Here is a 13134-nt window from a genome sequence, read left to right on the forward strand (position 1 = left end):
TGCACCTACTAATCAGTGGATAGAAATAGCTCAGCGTGGTGAGACCACTGCCTGTAATGTGCTTCATAAGAGAAATAATCAAAGCCCGGTAGTTCCAATCTGCAAAAACAGTGACGCAAAATTGAAGATATAAGTGTTTTTAGCAGCATAACATACTTCCAGGTGGTGTTGGTGATAAAATTACTAAATAATGAAAAAATAATGGACGTGGTAAGATCAGGGGATGTCGTTAAAATTGTCAACTGTGGGCTTGGTATATTCTTTATGACTCTTTTTGATTGAGGGGTATATAAATAAACTTGACTATTCTCCATCTGACTAAATGCTCACTTTTTGCTAGTTTCCCACTATTGACCATTTGCACCGACGTCACGTGCCTGCCCATGACGGACGGCGGAAGGAAATGATTGTTGAATGGAAGTGAACGTGACCCGGAGCGACTTAGTGACTTAGCGACTGTTATTTTACAAATTCAAAGTTATTATTGCCCATAGAGCCATGGAATATATTACTTCAACCGAAGGTCGCCTGTCAGTCGAAGTTGCACATTTAGTCGGGACTCATACTGTAGAGCGCGATATTCACTTAAGTTGGAGATCGCTAGTTTGAAAACAGCCCCTTACCTTCTGTCGTCTGCTGTTTTTACCAAGTTAATCAAATCACCGACTTTGCCGGAATTCACAGCGCACAACTTATATCATTATGTAGTCACTTCTCCTTACACCGGGGCTGATTGAAAAGCTTGTCGCTGGCTAAGTCTCTGGGACGAGATGCTACGCTCACAACGGGGGACAATATACCTCGTAATGCAAAGGTAAAACTTTTTTATCATGCTAACTGACTTATTTTTACAAAGTCCAGTCTATATTAAAACGCTGTGATGATGTTATGTTACTATGTTTACTAGCATGGAACAAATGACTATCGTAGTGGCAAGTTATGCAGTAATTTCATAAATATGACTCCAGAGTGAAAAACTCCAAGCGCAAAGACGAAATCACCCATTATTAAACAGTTAAATGCACTTAATAGTTTTGAAGAGGGTGCATTTTAAAACTAAGCTGTGTGTTCGTGAAGTTGGAGTGGACGCTAACAATCTGGCTCGTTAATGTGATTTGAAACACGCAATTTGACACCTCTATTACAATTTTTGTTAGAGTGTACGTTTACTAGTAAAATGTATGAACATTTATCTAACAATTACAACATTTATCTACTAACCTCGCAAAAAATGATTGCTTCAAATCCGTGAATACTTTGTGGGCTGCCAGTCCTTTCTGTTGATTGCTGCTATCAATCGACGTCTTTTGTCTTCATTACTAGGTATGCGATAAAAAGCAACATTACTCCTTTGTCTGTCTGTACAATCGACCGCAAAGCAAGATATGACCATTTTATAAGATAATCAATTAGATAAAAGACTTTACGCTGTATGAGATTCAATGGTTACAATACAGGCAAGTGGCTCTTTTGCTGTCCAGTGTCCCGAGGGGGCGTTCCCATGAGGGCTGTGACGTCCCGTGCAAAAAGTCAATAGCTCAGTTTGTGAGTTGTGAACAAACTAAGCGTTTCTCTTTGCTTGTTTCTCAGGCATCTGTTTCCCCATTGCCTCACACCGAACAGCCTCATATTTGCCTAAAACAAACTGTGTTGACTAGTAATGCAACAAGTTCCACAGGTCAGGCTGTCATGAGAGAGGTAAACTCATAGGACACTTAACATTTCATTATCCGTTTCCCCCCCCCCTCCACACCCTGGAAGCAGCTGAGACATTCCATTAGCACTTGCCTGCCAGCCCGCAGCACAGAGGGCCCTTTGAGTGTGACCAAGGAGGGGAGCTGAGACGGCAGGACGAGAGACGCTGAGGCAGAGCACGAGGGAGGACCACTGAGCCAGGGGACACAGGTCCACATGCTCATAAACATGCCAAAGATTTTTTTCCAATTATCTACAGCAAAGTGTTTGAGTAAACAAGCTAACTGGGTGAGCTAGCGAGCACTGAGCACCACCTGGTGTAGTTTTTTTTCAACAAAGTTTTTTTTTCTGTTCCCAGATAAGGCAGCACAAGGAGCCCATTCAAAGACTTTCCTGTGAGAGCAGCTGGCAATGCCAGACCTGCTGTCATGATTGCCTGCCAGCTTTTGACTGCTGTGCACTGTACTCTACACAGAGGAACAGGTGTATCGTACTTACCCACAGACCACAGAGGCAGCGCTGCCTTACCATGTCTGCGAACAACACTTCCTTCGGTGGGCCAGCGTTTTCTCGAGGAAAGGGTGAGGCTGCATTCTTCAGCTTCCATAACCACTACACTTAAGATGTGTGTGTCCTGGTACAATGATAGGTCTGTCTGGATTACTTCAAGGGACCTCAAATATGAATGATTCTGCATTTGACTGGAAATGAGGACTTGGTCTAAAACCAGTTGATGCGGCAAGTAGTGACACTCTCTAGACCAGGGATGGGCGACTTAATTGCTGAAGGGGGGCACATATGACCACACACTTCCTAACCAGATGTGTGACAAAAACACTATTTTAAATATGGACAAAATATGTGCTCTTAATATATTTTATTTTTTATTATTTTTTTAGTGTGTGTGTAAAAGATCCACTATCCTAACCCAACAACAAAGGGTTTGATTAAGTGCAAGAACTCAGTTCAGATTTTTTTTCTCCCCACAAAAATTCAACATTTCAAAATTGTTATATATTTAAGTAACTATGTTGATCCTACATAGTATTTCACATTTGCAAAACAAAGATTATTAGGCCTACTCACATAGTATAGGGCAGTATAAGATTAAATGCAACTAAGACATGTCCACCTAGTGGTAAATGGTGATATTACAACTTAAAACTACAGTCAACCCCTGCATATTTAAAGTTCGGCACCCGCAGATTCACCCTCTTAAAATAATTGCCTAAATTACCTTCTCATGAGGCAAATGGTTCATTTTTTTGTGTTTCCTGAAAAATCGGAAAAAAATGACTTAGACAATTATTTTAAGAAGGTGTTGATATTCAGAATTTTTCTTTCTTTTATACTTTGGATTTTTCTGGGTTTGCCATGATTTTTTTTCAGTTTTTCATGGAGAATGGAATGGTTACAGTATTGGTGTATTCTGAAGAATTTTGGGGGTTTGTAAAACATAAATAAATAAATATATATATATATCTATAAACAATTTTTTAAATTTATTTTTTTATTGTAACCACATTATTTGGGGGACAGTAACTCATCTCTATGGACTTGAGCTTCGGAACGAGAGTGTCACAAAAGTATAAACTGCAATTAGTTGTTGCTGTTGACACTAATCAACTAATAAAGTTTGAATCCGTTGTGTGCTTCCGCACAATCAAGCACAAAAAAAACATGCTCAATCCTGGAACCCTGGAATTGCATTTGAATACTGAGATGTGACGCTACTAAGCTGACTATAGGACTAAAATGCTTTGTAGAAAGCACTTAATAGTAAACCCGTTACCATGCAAACGTCCCTTAGCTCACTGTACAAATCTGAATTTAAAATGAGTGTAATCAGAGCAGCTGGTCCTATTAAAAATGTAACTCTTCAAACACATAAGACATTACATATTTTCTAATGTTTTGAAACATTTGTAACTTTTGCAACCCCCTCTTTAAATAAGAGTGTAACAACTTAAACGGCTGAATTCAATGACTCACGGGACCTTGTAATCAGCTGAGTGACTTGGCCCAAGTAAGTCTCCAGGGTATGAGCAAAGCACAGAATACAGACAAGGGAATCCCCAAAGCTCATCATCCCACATCATTTGGAAACAACCCGTTGTAAATTCCTACACTGACAGTGGTTTCCTTGATGCACAGAGGCCAAATGCCTTCCCTTGGTCTGCTACTCTACTATAATAGATGCACAAGTCCATGATATTGTATGCTGTTTGATGGGCACCAACTAATTATCTCCTCTCTAATTTTAGGTATGCAAACACATGGAACTGGAACTGGCACACATCATTTAGTTTTACAGTACAAGTGGCACACACCACTTATGTGCACGCCGCAGTAGTTTATGTTTGTGATGTGCATCCACCTGACCTTTGTTGAGACTTCCACCCAGTTTGAACCGTTGACAGTTTTGTTGTGTTGTTGTCGGTCTGAATTACAGGGAACCCCCGCACTTCATGGGGATAGAGACTGAGCTCTGCTGGGAAGAGGGAGTAACTGACAATCCCCACTAAAAAGGCTTTATATAGCTAGATGCCAGAAGATGGCGGCAAAGCACTAGCATTGTCTAAATGAAACTCCTCAACTCACATAAACATAGTTCAATGGCACCAAAATGTTGGCGCAAAGTAATTATTTTGTCGAAAGAAGCACCTCAATTTACTTCAGCATATGGCACGAAAGTTATACAATACTGTTATTGCTTTGACATGAGCACAAAAACAGCAAATAGGTGACTTTTTCAGCAAATAACAGAGGATAGGTTTAAAAAAATATATGTAAATAGGAAGAACTGCAAATATAACATTCATAGAGCTAAAACGTTATGGTTTCTTGCTCATATGCTAACCATCTGCAAAGTCTCATGGAAATCGATTGGAATCCCATTAATTTAAAAACAATACCTCTTGCATTTGTACATTTGCGCTTGGCAGTGGTAAAGCTGTAGTCATTGCCGTAAGCTGTCACTATTTCACTTCAACCCTAAAAACGTCCACACACCCAGACGCTTCTTCCAGCCGCTATACATAAACCTTTTGCCACTGGCATTTAAGAGTCATGATGATGATCAATTATGGCAAAATAGACCCACCCGAGAGCTGGCCTCCCTAAAGGACCCATAGCCAATCAGAAACTCTTGTCTATATCGTAGCTTGACAATTACCCCACAAAGCCAGAAACCAGGAGACAACCCCAAAATCACCAATCCCCAAAGTCAAATAGCACCAAAACTCTTCCCAAAAGACAAATGCAATGAATTTGCCTGCTAATGGTGGAATAGATAGATAGATAGATAGATAGATAGATAGATAGATAGATAGATAGATAGATAGATAGATAGATAGATAGATAGATAGATAGATAGATAGATAGATAGATAGATAGATAGATAGATAGATAGATAGATTCATAAATAAATACATAAAAATACAATCAATCAGGTCAAACATAAGCACAAACCAGCAAAATCACAAAAGGATGCAACACCTTAAACCTCCCCTTCTTACTAAGAATGTTGAGAAAGTGCTTTTTATTCAGCTCAGCAATTACTGGAATGGAAATTGGCTGGTGAATTTCAATCAGGTGTTCGACCTCATCAGTACAGAAACAGCTCTTATTAACATACTAAATTATATAAAATTGAACACTGTTGCAGGGAATGTGTTGGGGCTCATCTTACTGGATCTCTGTGCAGCATTTGATATAGTTGATCATACTTTACTGTTAAACAGGCTGGAAAATTGGGTAAGATTAAATGGTATGGTCCTAAAATGGTGCAGGTTCTACTTGGATGAAAGCAGTTATTTTATAATGATTGGAAGATTTGAATTTTATCGAATGGCCAAGACACGTGGGGTCCCTCAAGAGTCAGTCCTTGAACCCCTTTTGTTCAGTCTGTATATGTTACCCTTGGGTCAAATGCTTCAGAATGCTAATGTCAGCTATCGTGGCTATGCAGATGACACGTCAATGTCCTCCAAATGACAGCAGTTCAACTAACTGTACAAACCGAAATTTCCTTCGGCTAAACCAAAACAAAATTTTGGTAATTTGTGTTTGGCAATAAAGAGTGCTGCTGTTAATAAACACTTGGAGTCACCATCTTTAAAAAGCAAAGACTACATCTGAAATGTTAGGCTGCTAATAAATTTGGGCCTCACTTTCAGCAGTCATATAAAGTAAATCATTAAAACAGCCTTTTACCAAATGAATACAACCAGACTGAAGGGTTACATGCTCCAAGCAGACCAGAAAACGCTTATTCATGCTTTTATCTCCAGTCGACTTGATTATTGGAAAGGTGTTCTGATTGAACTCCCTAAAAAGAGCATCAAACAGTTGTTACAGCTACTGTAGTCCTTAAGGCTAAATGGTCTCCCAGTAAGCTTTAGAATAGATTTTAAAACAGCTCTATAAATCACTGAATGGTTTGGGTCCTGAATACACTAAGAAAATGATAATTGACTATAAATCCAATATGGCTCTGGGATCTGCATACTTGGGTCAAATAGTGGAGCCCCGGTTTCGTTATATTGGACGCAAATGGAATAAGTTGCCAACTAAAAGTCAGTCCTAAGTATAAATACATGTTTTAAAAAAAAAACTGTGCTTTATTTCCCATACCTTTTTATTAAGGTCTTTTAAGCATTTTTCCAAATCTTTTTCACTACACGGTATTTTTGTTTACGTCTTAATTTTGTGAAAATGTGTTCAATAACTTTAATAAGCTTATTTTTTTTTCTCTTTGCTTTGCAAATGTCTTCAGCTGTTTTGTTTGTAAATGTTTTTAGGTGGTGTGCTTTTGGTTGTGTGAAGCACATTGAGTTCAGTTGCCTTATATATGAAATGTGCTCCTGCTATATAAATAAAATTGCCTAATAAGAAGCATGGCATGGTGCAGAAAAAACACATGTACACACAAAAAATCCTTGACAGCCTCAAGCTGACATCAGACATTGAGTGCATTTTATTAGGCTTTACCTAATACTTTCACCATGCTCAACTAAGCAGGGTACAAAGCTTCTTTACAACAATGAGATCAAGGTAGCTTTTTTTTGCAGGGTGAAATTCATTTTAGCCACACTTATTTTGAATAAACTTAAGAACACTTAAATCTTTGTGACTGCTTTCTGCATTCCCTAAACACAACAAAGGCCAGTTTATTGGAAACGTGCCTCAACTAACTCCATGCCCAAATCTGAATCCAGCAACGTGTGCACAAATATTATTACAACATCAGAAAGGGAATCCAGACATGTGGTAATTCATTATACAAGACATATCAAACAGCTGTGCCTTTATGTCAGCACCCACTAAGCCACTATCATGAACATTTTCAACAGTCAGTGTCAAACAAGAACTTCTCTGCCCATGGGAAAACATCTTTGGTCAGTGAACAAGCACTCAGTTATACTGTAGCTCTCTTGGAAATTGTTTTCGGACAAATAAAACACTCAAATGTCCGCAGGAACTTTCAACCACATCTCCACAAGATTAGAGAAAACACTCAAAGCAGCAGAACACTTTTAGAAAAGGCAAGAAGGTGGGCCCTTTTATAAAATGCCAATCAAAAACAACACAAATGATGTCTCAGTGATGTAATCAGGGCTGCCCAGACTTGCAGGCTACAAATTTTGAAAAGAAACTAACTGAGTGCATGGCTGTAAAAGACAGTTTTCCAGGTGGGGTGGCACATAAGCCACATGGCGCCTTAAAAACATTGTAAAACGTAATGCATTTAAAATACCCATTACAGTATTAATGCATTTTCTCAAGGGGCCATGTGAGAAACTGGAAAAGTTGTAGAGGGCTCCTCTATCATACAAAACTCAATTGTGTTTAATATAAATTTACAGTATGTTTATAAAGCAGTTAATTGTATTGTTTTGAAAAACTGTTAATTGTGTAGAACTTTATTAAGTGCATATACAGTAATTTGTTACAATCACAACACAGGAATGTCTAAGTTTGAAAAAAAAAAAAGATGCTTTTTAAAGTTTTGTTTAAATGTTTCAATTTTGAGAATAAGGGTTATTGTAACAAAATATTACAAGCATGTTGTACTTAAATTATATATACCATTCTGTATGTATAAAAAAACAAACTAACCATAATTTCACAATACATGCTTTGTGTGTGCATCAGTTTTTCTTCATTTTTTAAATATCCTGACATTTAGAGCACCAACTGCTAACTCATAATCACCGTTAACAGATGGAAGTCTCAAATCATGGCAAATGTCTCTCTTTCCCCACCAGGAAATAATGTTGCTAAGGCTATCATGAGGACACAAGTCATTGCTTTCATACACACTCTGCTTACTCATGCAAAAAGATATCAATTTAATATATTGCAAATCATTTTGAAGTATTAATTCAAATGATTTTGCCATCATGAAATTCACTGTTTTCTCTGCCCAAAGTCACGTTTACAGCACTGACTGACAAATGAGAATGAAGATCGATACAGAACCAGATTGAATAGATTGTACATTGCAGTCATCCCAGAAGCGTGCTATCTTACACTTCATACCGATTATAGCACGCACAATCTGCCTGTTTGTCACATGCTTTGTGTCGAAGAGCTTTGGACAGAATCACTTTATATAACAACACATTCTGTGCATCTGCCTAATCCAACCTGCATTAGATGATTTTTAAGGGACAGAGGCAAACAATTTCCCTTTATCCCAATCCCTCTTGCAGAATGTTCGGCTTTGATTTTACTGACTATATGATTGGGGAATTACAAAACCACAACAATAAAAGTCCTTAACTAACTCCTGACTCCTGTCCATGACATCCCCAAGTTGGCCAAACCACTCTGCTTATCCCACTTAACATTGTTATATTGTTACCATGTCAATACTTGGTCACAATGACAGATTCTACTATTGTGTTCACGCATAACAACAGGAAGCACTGATGGCCAGCATTTCGATTAGAAGCCGCGTGACACGTTTTAAGCCATTCAATCCTCTTTTTTGAGTGAGTAGTCAAGGCTTTTCTCTACCCACCTCCTATGACAAAAGACACTCCCTAAATTTATCACGCTAGACAAACCCCTTTAGGTTAATTACTCGGCACCAAGGACAACAACACTGATGTGTGCTGACACAAAAACACTCAAGAGTGGACAAGCCGAAGTGACTGGGAAGCCCGGGGGCAGGAGCTGCCTCCGTCGTAGCCTTGCTGTGAGAGCATTCTGGCACTCAGTGGGCCATGAGCAGAAGGGGCCGAAAATGAGGGGAGGTCAGGTTAAAAAATGAAAAAAAAAACCTCCTAATTCGCCATCATTGATTAATGTAGCATGTCAATCCATGCACCTTTTTTTGCAAGCTATAACAAAGTAAAAATATTTTTCCAGTGTTGTGTTGTGTTAAGCAAAAGCCGATTAAAGCTGCAAAGAATTAACATTCATTACCAGGCTTTGGGGAGAATGTGTCTTAATGCTCATTATTGTGTTTAGAATATGCAATTCATTAAACCTAGCCTAGCTTATGTAGGTCACATCAGTCATCTCATTATATTTCCCTCCACCGCAGGTTAACAGCATCATGTGTTAAAAATAAGGGTCATAATAATCCTGGCCAGAAGACATTTAGGTCTGGAGTTAGAGTGGTGGGCTGTCATTAAAGAGATTGCAGATGCATTTTAGAAAACAATGTACTGCAACTTATTCTAACGCAAGGCCTTTTGGTGAAACAGACTTGATTAGTCTAACTTTAATGTACTCTTTGGTACCAGTAGCTCTGTTCTCCTCTTACATGGTCCCAGGTTAAGGGTTAGTGGATGCACATTTTATCCTGGATACTTTGAGCATAAAATGACTTTGTCATCATTTGGTTAATTTGCAAAACCAGTGGTTTATCAGCATGTTGGAAAAAAAAAATCATCTGAATTGGCTTACATTAGCCCTTTCAATTATTTGCTTGGGGGGGGGGGGGTACGATTTAACATTACAACATAAGCAAAAAATAATTACATTCAAACATTCCAAAAATGCCCTTTTTATATATATTGAATTCAGTTGAAAATCTGTGGAGGGAACTAAACCTAAGGGTGATGATAAGAAGAGCCCATCGCTAAAGATGAATAGGCAAAAAAATCAACCGAGACATGCAAAAAGCTGATCAGCAAATATTGGGTATGATTTATTCGCTGTAATAGCCAATAAAGGCGTTTCTATTGATTTTTGAGAAGGGTATGGATAATTTTGGACCTGCCACTTTCTGTTCAAATGCATATAAAAGCTGAGAACTTGAAGTATGTTTTTTTTCACAGTGGTGCCTCTTGTATAACATCCTATTATCTCCTGGGAGACACCTGTGCCATTTTAAATCCGGGGGAAAAAATTGCTGGTTGAAGTAATTTTAAATCAAAATTTGCCAGGGGTATGAATAATTTTGGGCTTGACTATGTTATTTTATGAATAATCAGCTGGGGGTAAAAATCAGATATCGTAATTCTAGTCTGCAAAATATTTGAATCTGCACTGGCCTCAAAAAACCTTAATTCAAAAAAGACATTAAAGGATCTTCACGATCTTAATGCGACAGCCACAGTTGACAAACAAAAACATGACTTCAAATGAGGCAAGAAAAACTCCGCCCCTCCCCTCCCAATGAAAAAAAATTGTGGAGTGTGCAGGGTCCACACACTCTACTATAAAGGGAAGATAAAAGCTGATAGGTGCAGTCAGAGTAAAACAGTTAGGGCTCTTTGTACTCATCTGGACATTGGTGGAGCATTCATGATGTAGAAAAAATCTCTAATGTTACCGGTACCTTTTTAAGCGGCACAATGCACCTTCAAGTAATAAACCAGTGCAACACATAACGGGAAAAATAAAACAACAAGCAACATGAAAAAAATGCATATTTGATATATGTCTAAAATTGTAATTTATTATACAGTATTTCATGCTAAATGTTTTATTACTTTCATGTCTGGAGAAATCACATGGGCTATTGTGTAAATGTGTAGTGTAATGGTGATGTATTAAGTGGTCCATATTGAACAAACACCCACTTAAGGTTAATCACAAATCTGAATTAGAAACATTATTTGTTGTACAAGAGAGAGTATGCTTTGGAGACTTACCCAGATCACCTTGAACACTGTTGTCGTGGGAGGTCCTGCTGGATGTGGTAGACTCCCCATCACTAGGCCATGGTTGGCCTGCTTTATGTACCCTGCTCAGGTCAGTCACCCCCACCTGCTGCTTCAGACGCTTTTGGGAGAGAGGCGTGGGTGGGCTGCTGCTGTCAAACGACTGCTGGGAAGGTGAGCGACTTTTGTCCCTGAACATCTGATCTGTTGTGGGACTGGGAGAAACATGGCTGGACTGGCTTGAGGAGAAGTCCTCTTCGCTGGATGTCAAGTTTTCATTGGAGCTGCAGTCTGGTGTGTACCCTCCTCCTTGGTCGTCATCAAAGCTGCTGGGAGAACCGGAGCGCCGAGGCCATGTTAGATGCATGTTCTCCTCTATGCTGTGGTCTTTAATGTGGATCACTCGAGTATCCCCCTCACTCATCATTCCACCGACATACACGCTGGTGTATGGTTGACACTCAGCTGGCTGTGTCTCAGACTTTCCTCCTGTGGAATGGATCACACTGTCTTTCAGGAAGTGATGTGTGACCTCTGGTTCGTCATACGACCCATTATAACTGCAGTTCCCCTCAGTGGATCGGCCCCGCTGAACACACTTGTTCATGTCTCCTGCGGTGGTTGATAGGTTCCCTGGTACGGAATAAAGAGACCTCTTGCGTTCCATCTGCATGGCCTGACAACCAAGCGTGCTGATTTTGTCTGACACCTCCCTGTCATTAACTTTGACCAGTCCTCGCTCGTAATGATACTCCATGTTCACGTAGAAGGGTTTGTCTGGTCCTCCCGTCACTGACAACTCCCTGCCATCTCCAGCTGTGTTTGAGTTGGCTCTCCTGATGCGCTCGAAGTTGGATCTCAGAGCTGCCACCGAACCCGGTCCCACTGGGAATTCAGAAATGTCGGACTCTCGGCAGACAGGTGTCTCCCCGCGTTTCTGTTTGGCACCCTCAACCTCTCCCTCTGAATGTGGTGTACACTTTTCTTTCTTGCCAGGTGCTGTCCGTGGCTGCACTACTGATACTTCCTCTTTGAGAGGCATCTGGTTGTCTGGACCACTAAAAAGGGTTCCATCCCTTTCCTGAGGAATCCTTTTAAACCCCCAACGCTGGCCATCATAAGATTTCCTTTCTTTTGCAAGAAGAGTCTGCAGGTAAATCATCCTAAAGCGCTCTTTGTTTACTTCCTTCTCCAAGTGTTTGACGGATGTCTTACATTTGTCCAGCTCCTGTTCAATATCACACATAGAGTTCAGCTCCATGCATGGCGGATCAGAATTAGGGAACTGGGCTCTCCAAGCCTCCACAAATCCAACGGGTTCAACCATTGTTATTCTAGACAAATACTATTCACAAAAAAATTCCAAGGGAAAATCCCTGCAAATATGGTGAACCTAGCTTTCTATTTCCTACTATCTCCATGGTACTGTGAAAAGAAGGGGAAATGTGTTGGTCCACCTCACAATTAAGAAAAGCTTAGTCTTTACTTACAGACTCGTGCTAAAAAAACAAAAACAGCAACGGTCCAGATTCTTTACTCCTCCAGTGACAAGTCCAAAAACTGCATCGTTGTCCTCGTGCTCTGCTCTTTCTTTTAAACATTTATTCTCCCGAGATCCTCTGTCATCTGTGTTTGCTGTCAGACTGACTCACAACACTTGGTGTTTTGGCTCCTCGTCGAAGAGCAAGCCACAGCAGAAGAGGCGGGGCATCCGTGTGTAATTACTGTACCGTGCACACAATCACACAGCAAATTCAAAAAGATAGACAATGCAAAACTTACTTTTCTTAACAACTTACTTTTCTTAACAACTGAGACTGTTACGAGTACAGTGAAAATGCCACACGAGTTTCCCAGCAATGTGGTGGAAACAAAGAGTTGTTTTGCGATTGCTTTTGTTAACAGTCGAGGTAGACAAATTGCTTTTCACCTACCTTTTTTCTCCTATAAACTCTTGCCACGGCTTTCCAAAGATTTTGGAAACAACAGCACATTATGCACGGATTACGCTTGGTACTTCAAACAACTTCAAAGGTCACTGTGTTGCAATTATAAAGATGGGCTGTAGAAAAAAAAATCTCCTACATCGCCACCTGACGGTTCAAATTAAAGTTCAGACAGACACGACATGAGTGTTCAAGTACTAATGTTCAGCGAGGTTACCCTACGCAGAAGTCGTAGTTAGCTGTTCTGTGCTACATATTTAGTGAACGCATTGTGTGTGGTTGTTTTTAACTGGCAGTTAATTTTGAGCATTAAAAGCATTTTGAAGCTTCTATCTGGTTGGCTGCCGACCCGGAACACATTTCCGGTATCC

General features: G+C 39.7%; 1 protein-coding gene and 1 long non-coding RNA gene across 2 annotated transcripts in view; one reads left to right on the top strand and one right to left on the bottom strand.

Moving 5' to 3' along the window:
- LOC144049009 (breakpoint cluster region protein) overlaps nt 1-13036 on the bottom strand; it is a 39163-nt gene extending 26127 nt beyond the window's left edge. The window contains exons 1-2 of the mRNA XM_077561559.1: nt 12752-13036; nt 10809-12541 (exon numbers count right to left, since the gene is read on the bottom strand). Of these exons, the coding sequence (XP_077417685.1) occupies nt 10809-12144 (1336 nt within the window). The 5' untranslated portion in view covers nt 12145-12541; nt 12752-13036. The remainder of the gene's footprint in view (nt 1-10808; nt 12542-12751) is intronic.
- On the top strand, nt 1858-6732 carry LOC144049010 (uncharacterized). Its single transcript, XR_013293466.1, has 3 exons — nt 1858-1983; nt 2054-2276; nt 3960-6732. It is a non-coding gene; the product is annotated as an uncharacterized LOC144049010 (long non-coding RNA).
- Nucleotides 13037-13134: the final 98 nt, after the last annotated feature.

The sequence above is a fragment of the Vanacampus margaritifer genome, chromosome 3 (genome assembly GCF_051991255.1).
Source record: "Vanacampus margaritifer isolate UIUO_Vmar chromosome 3, RoL_Vmar_1.0, whole genome shotgun sequence".
NCBI lineage: Eukaryota > Metazoa > Chordata > Actinopteri > Syngnathiformes > Syngnathidae > Vanacampus > Vanacampus margaritifer.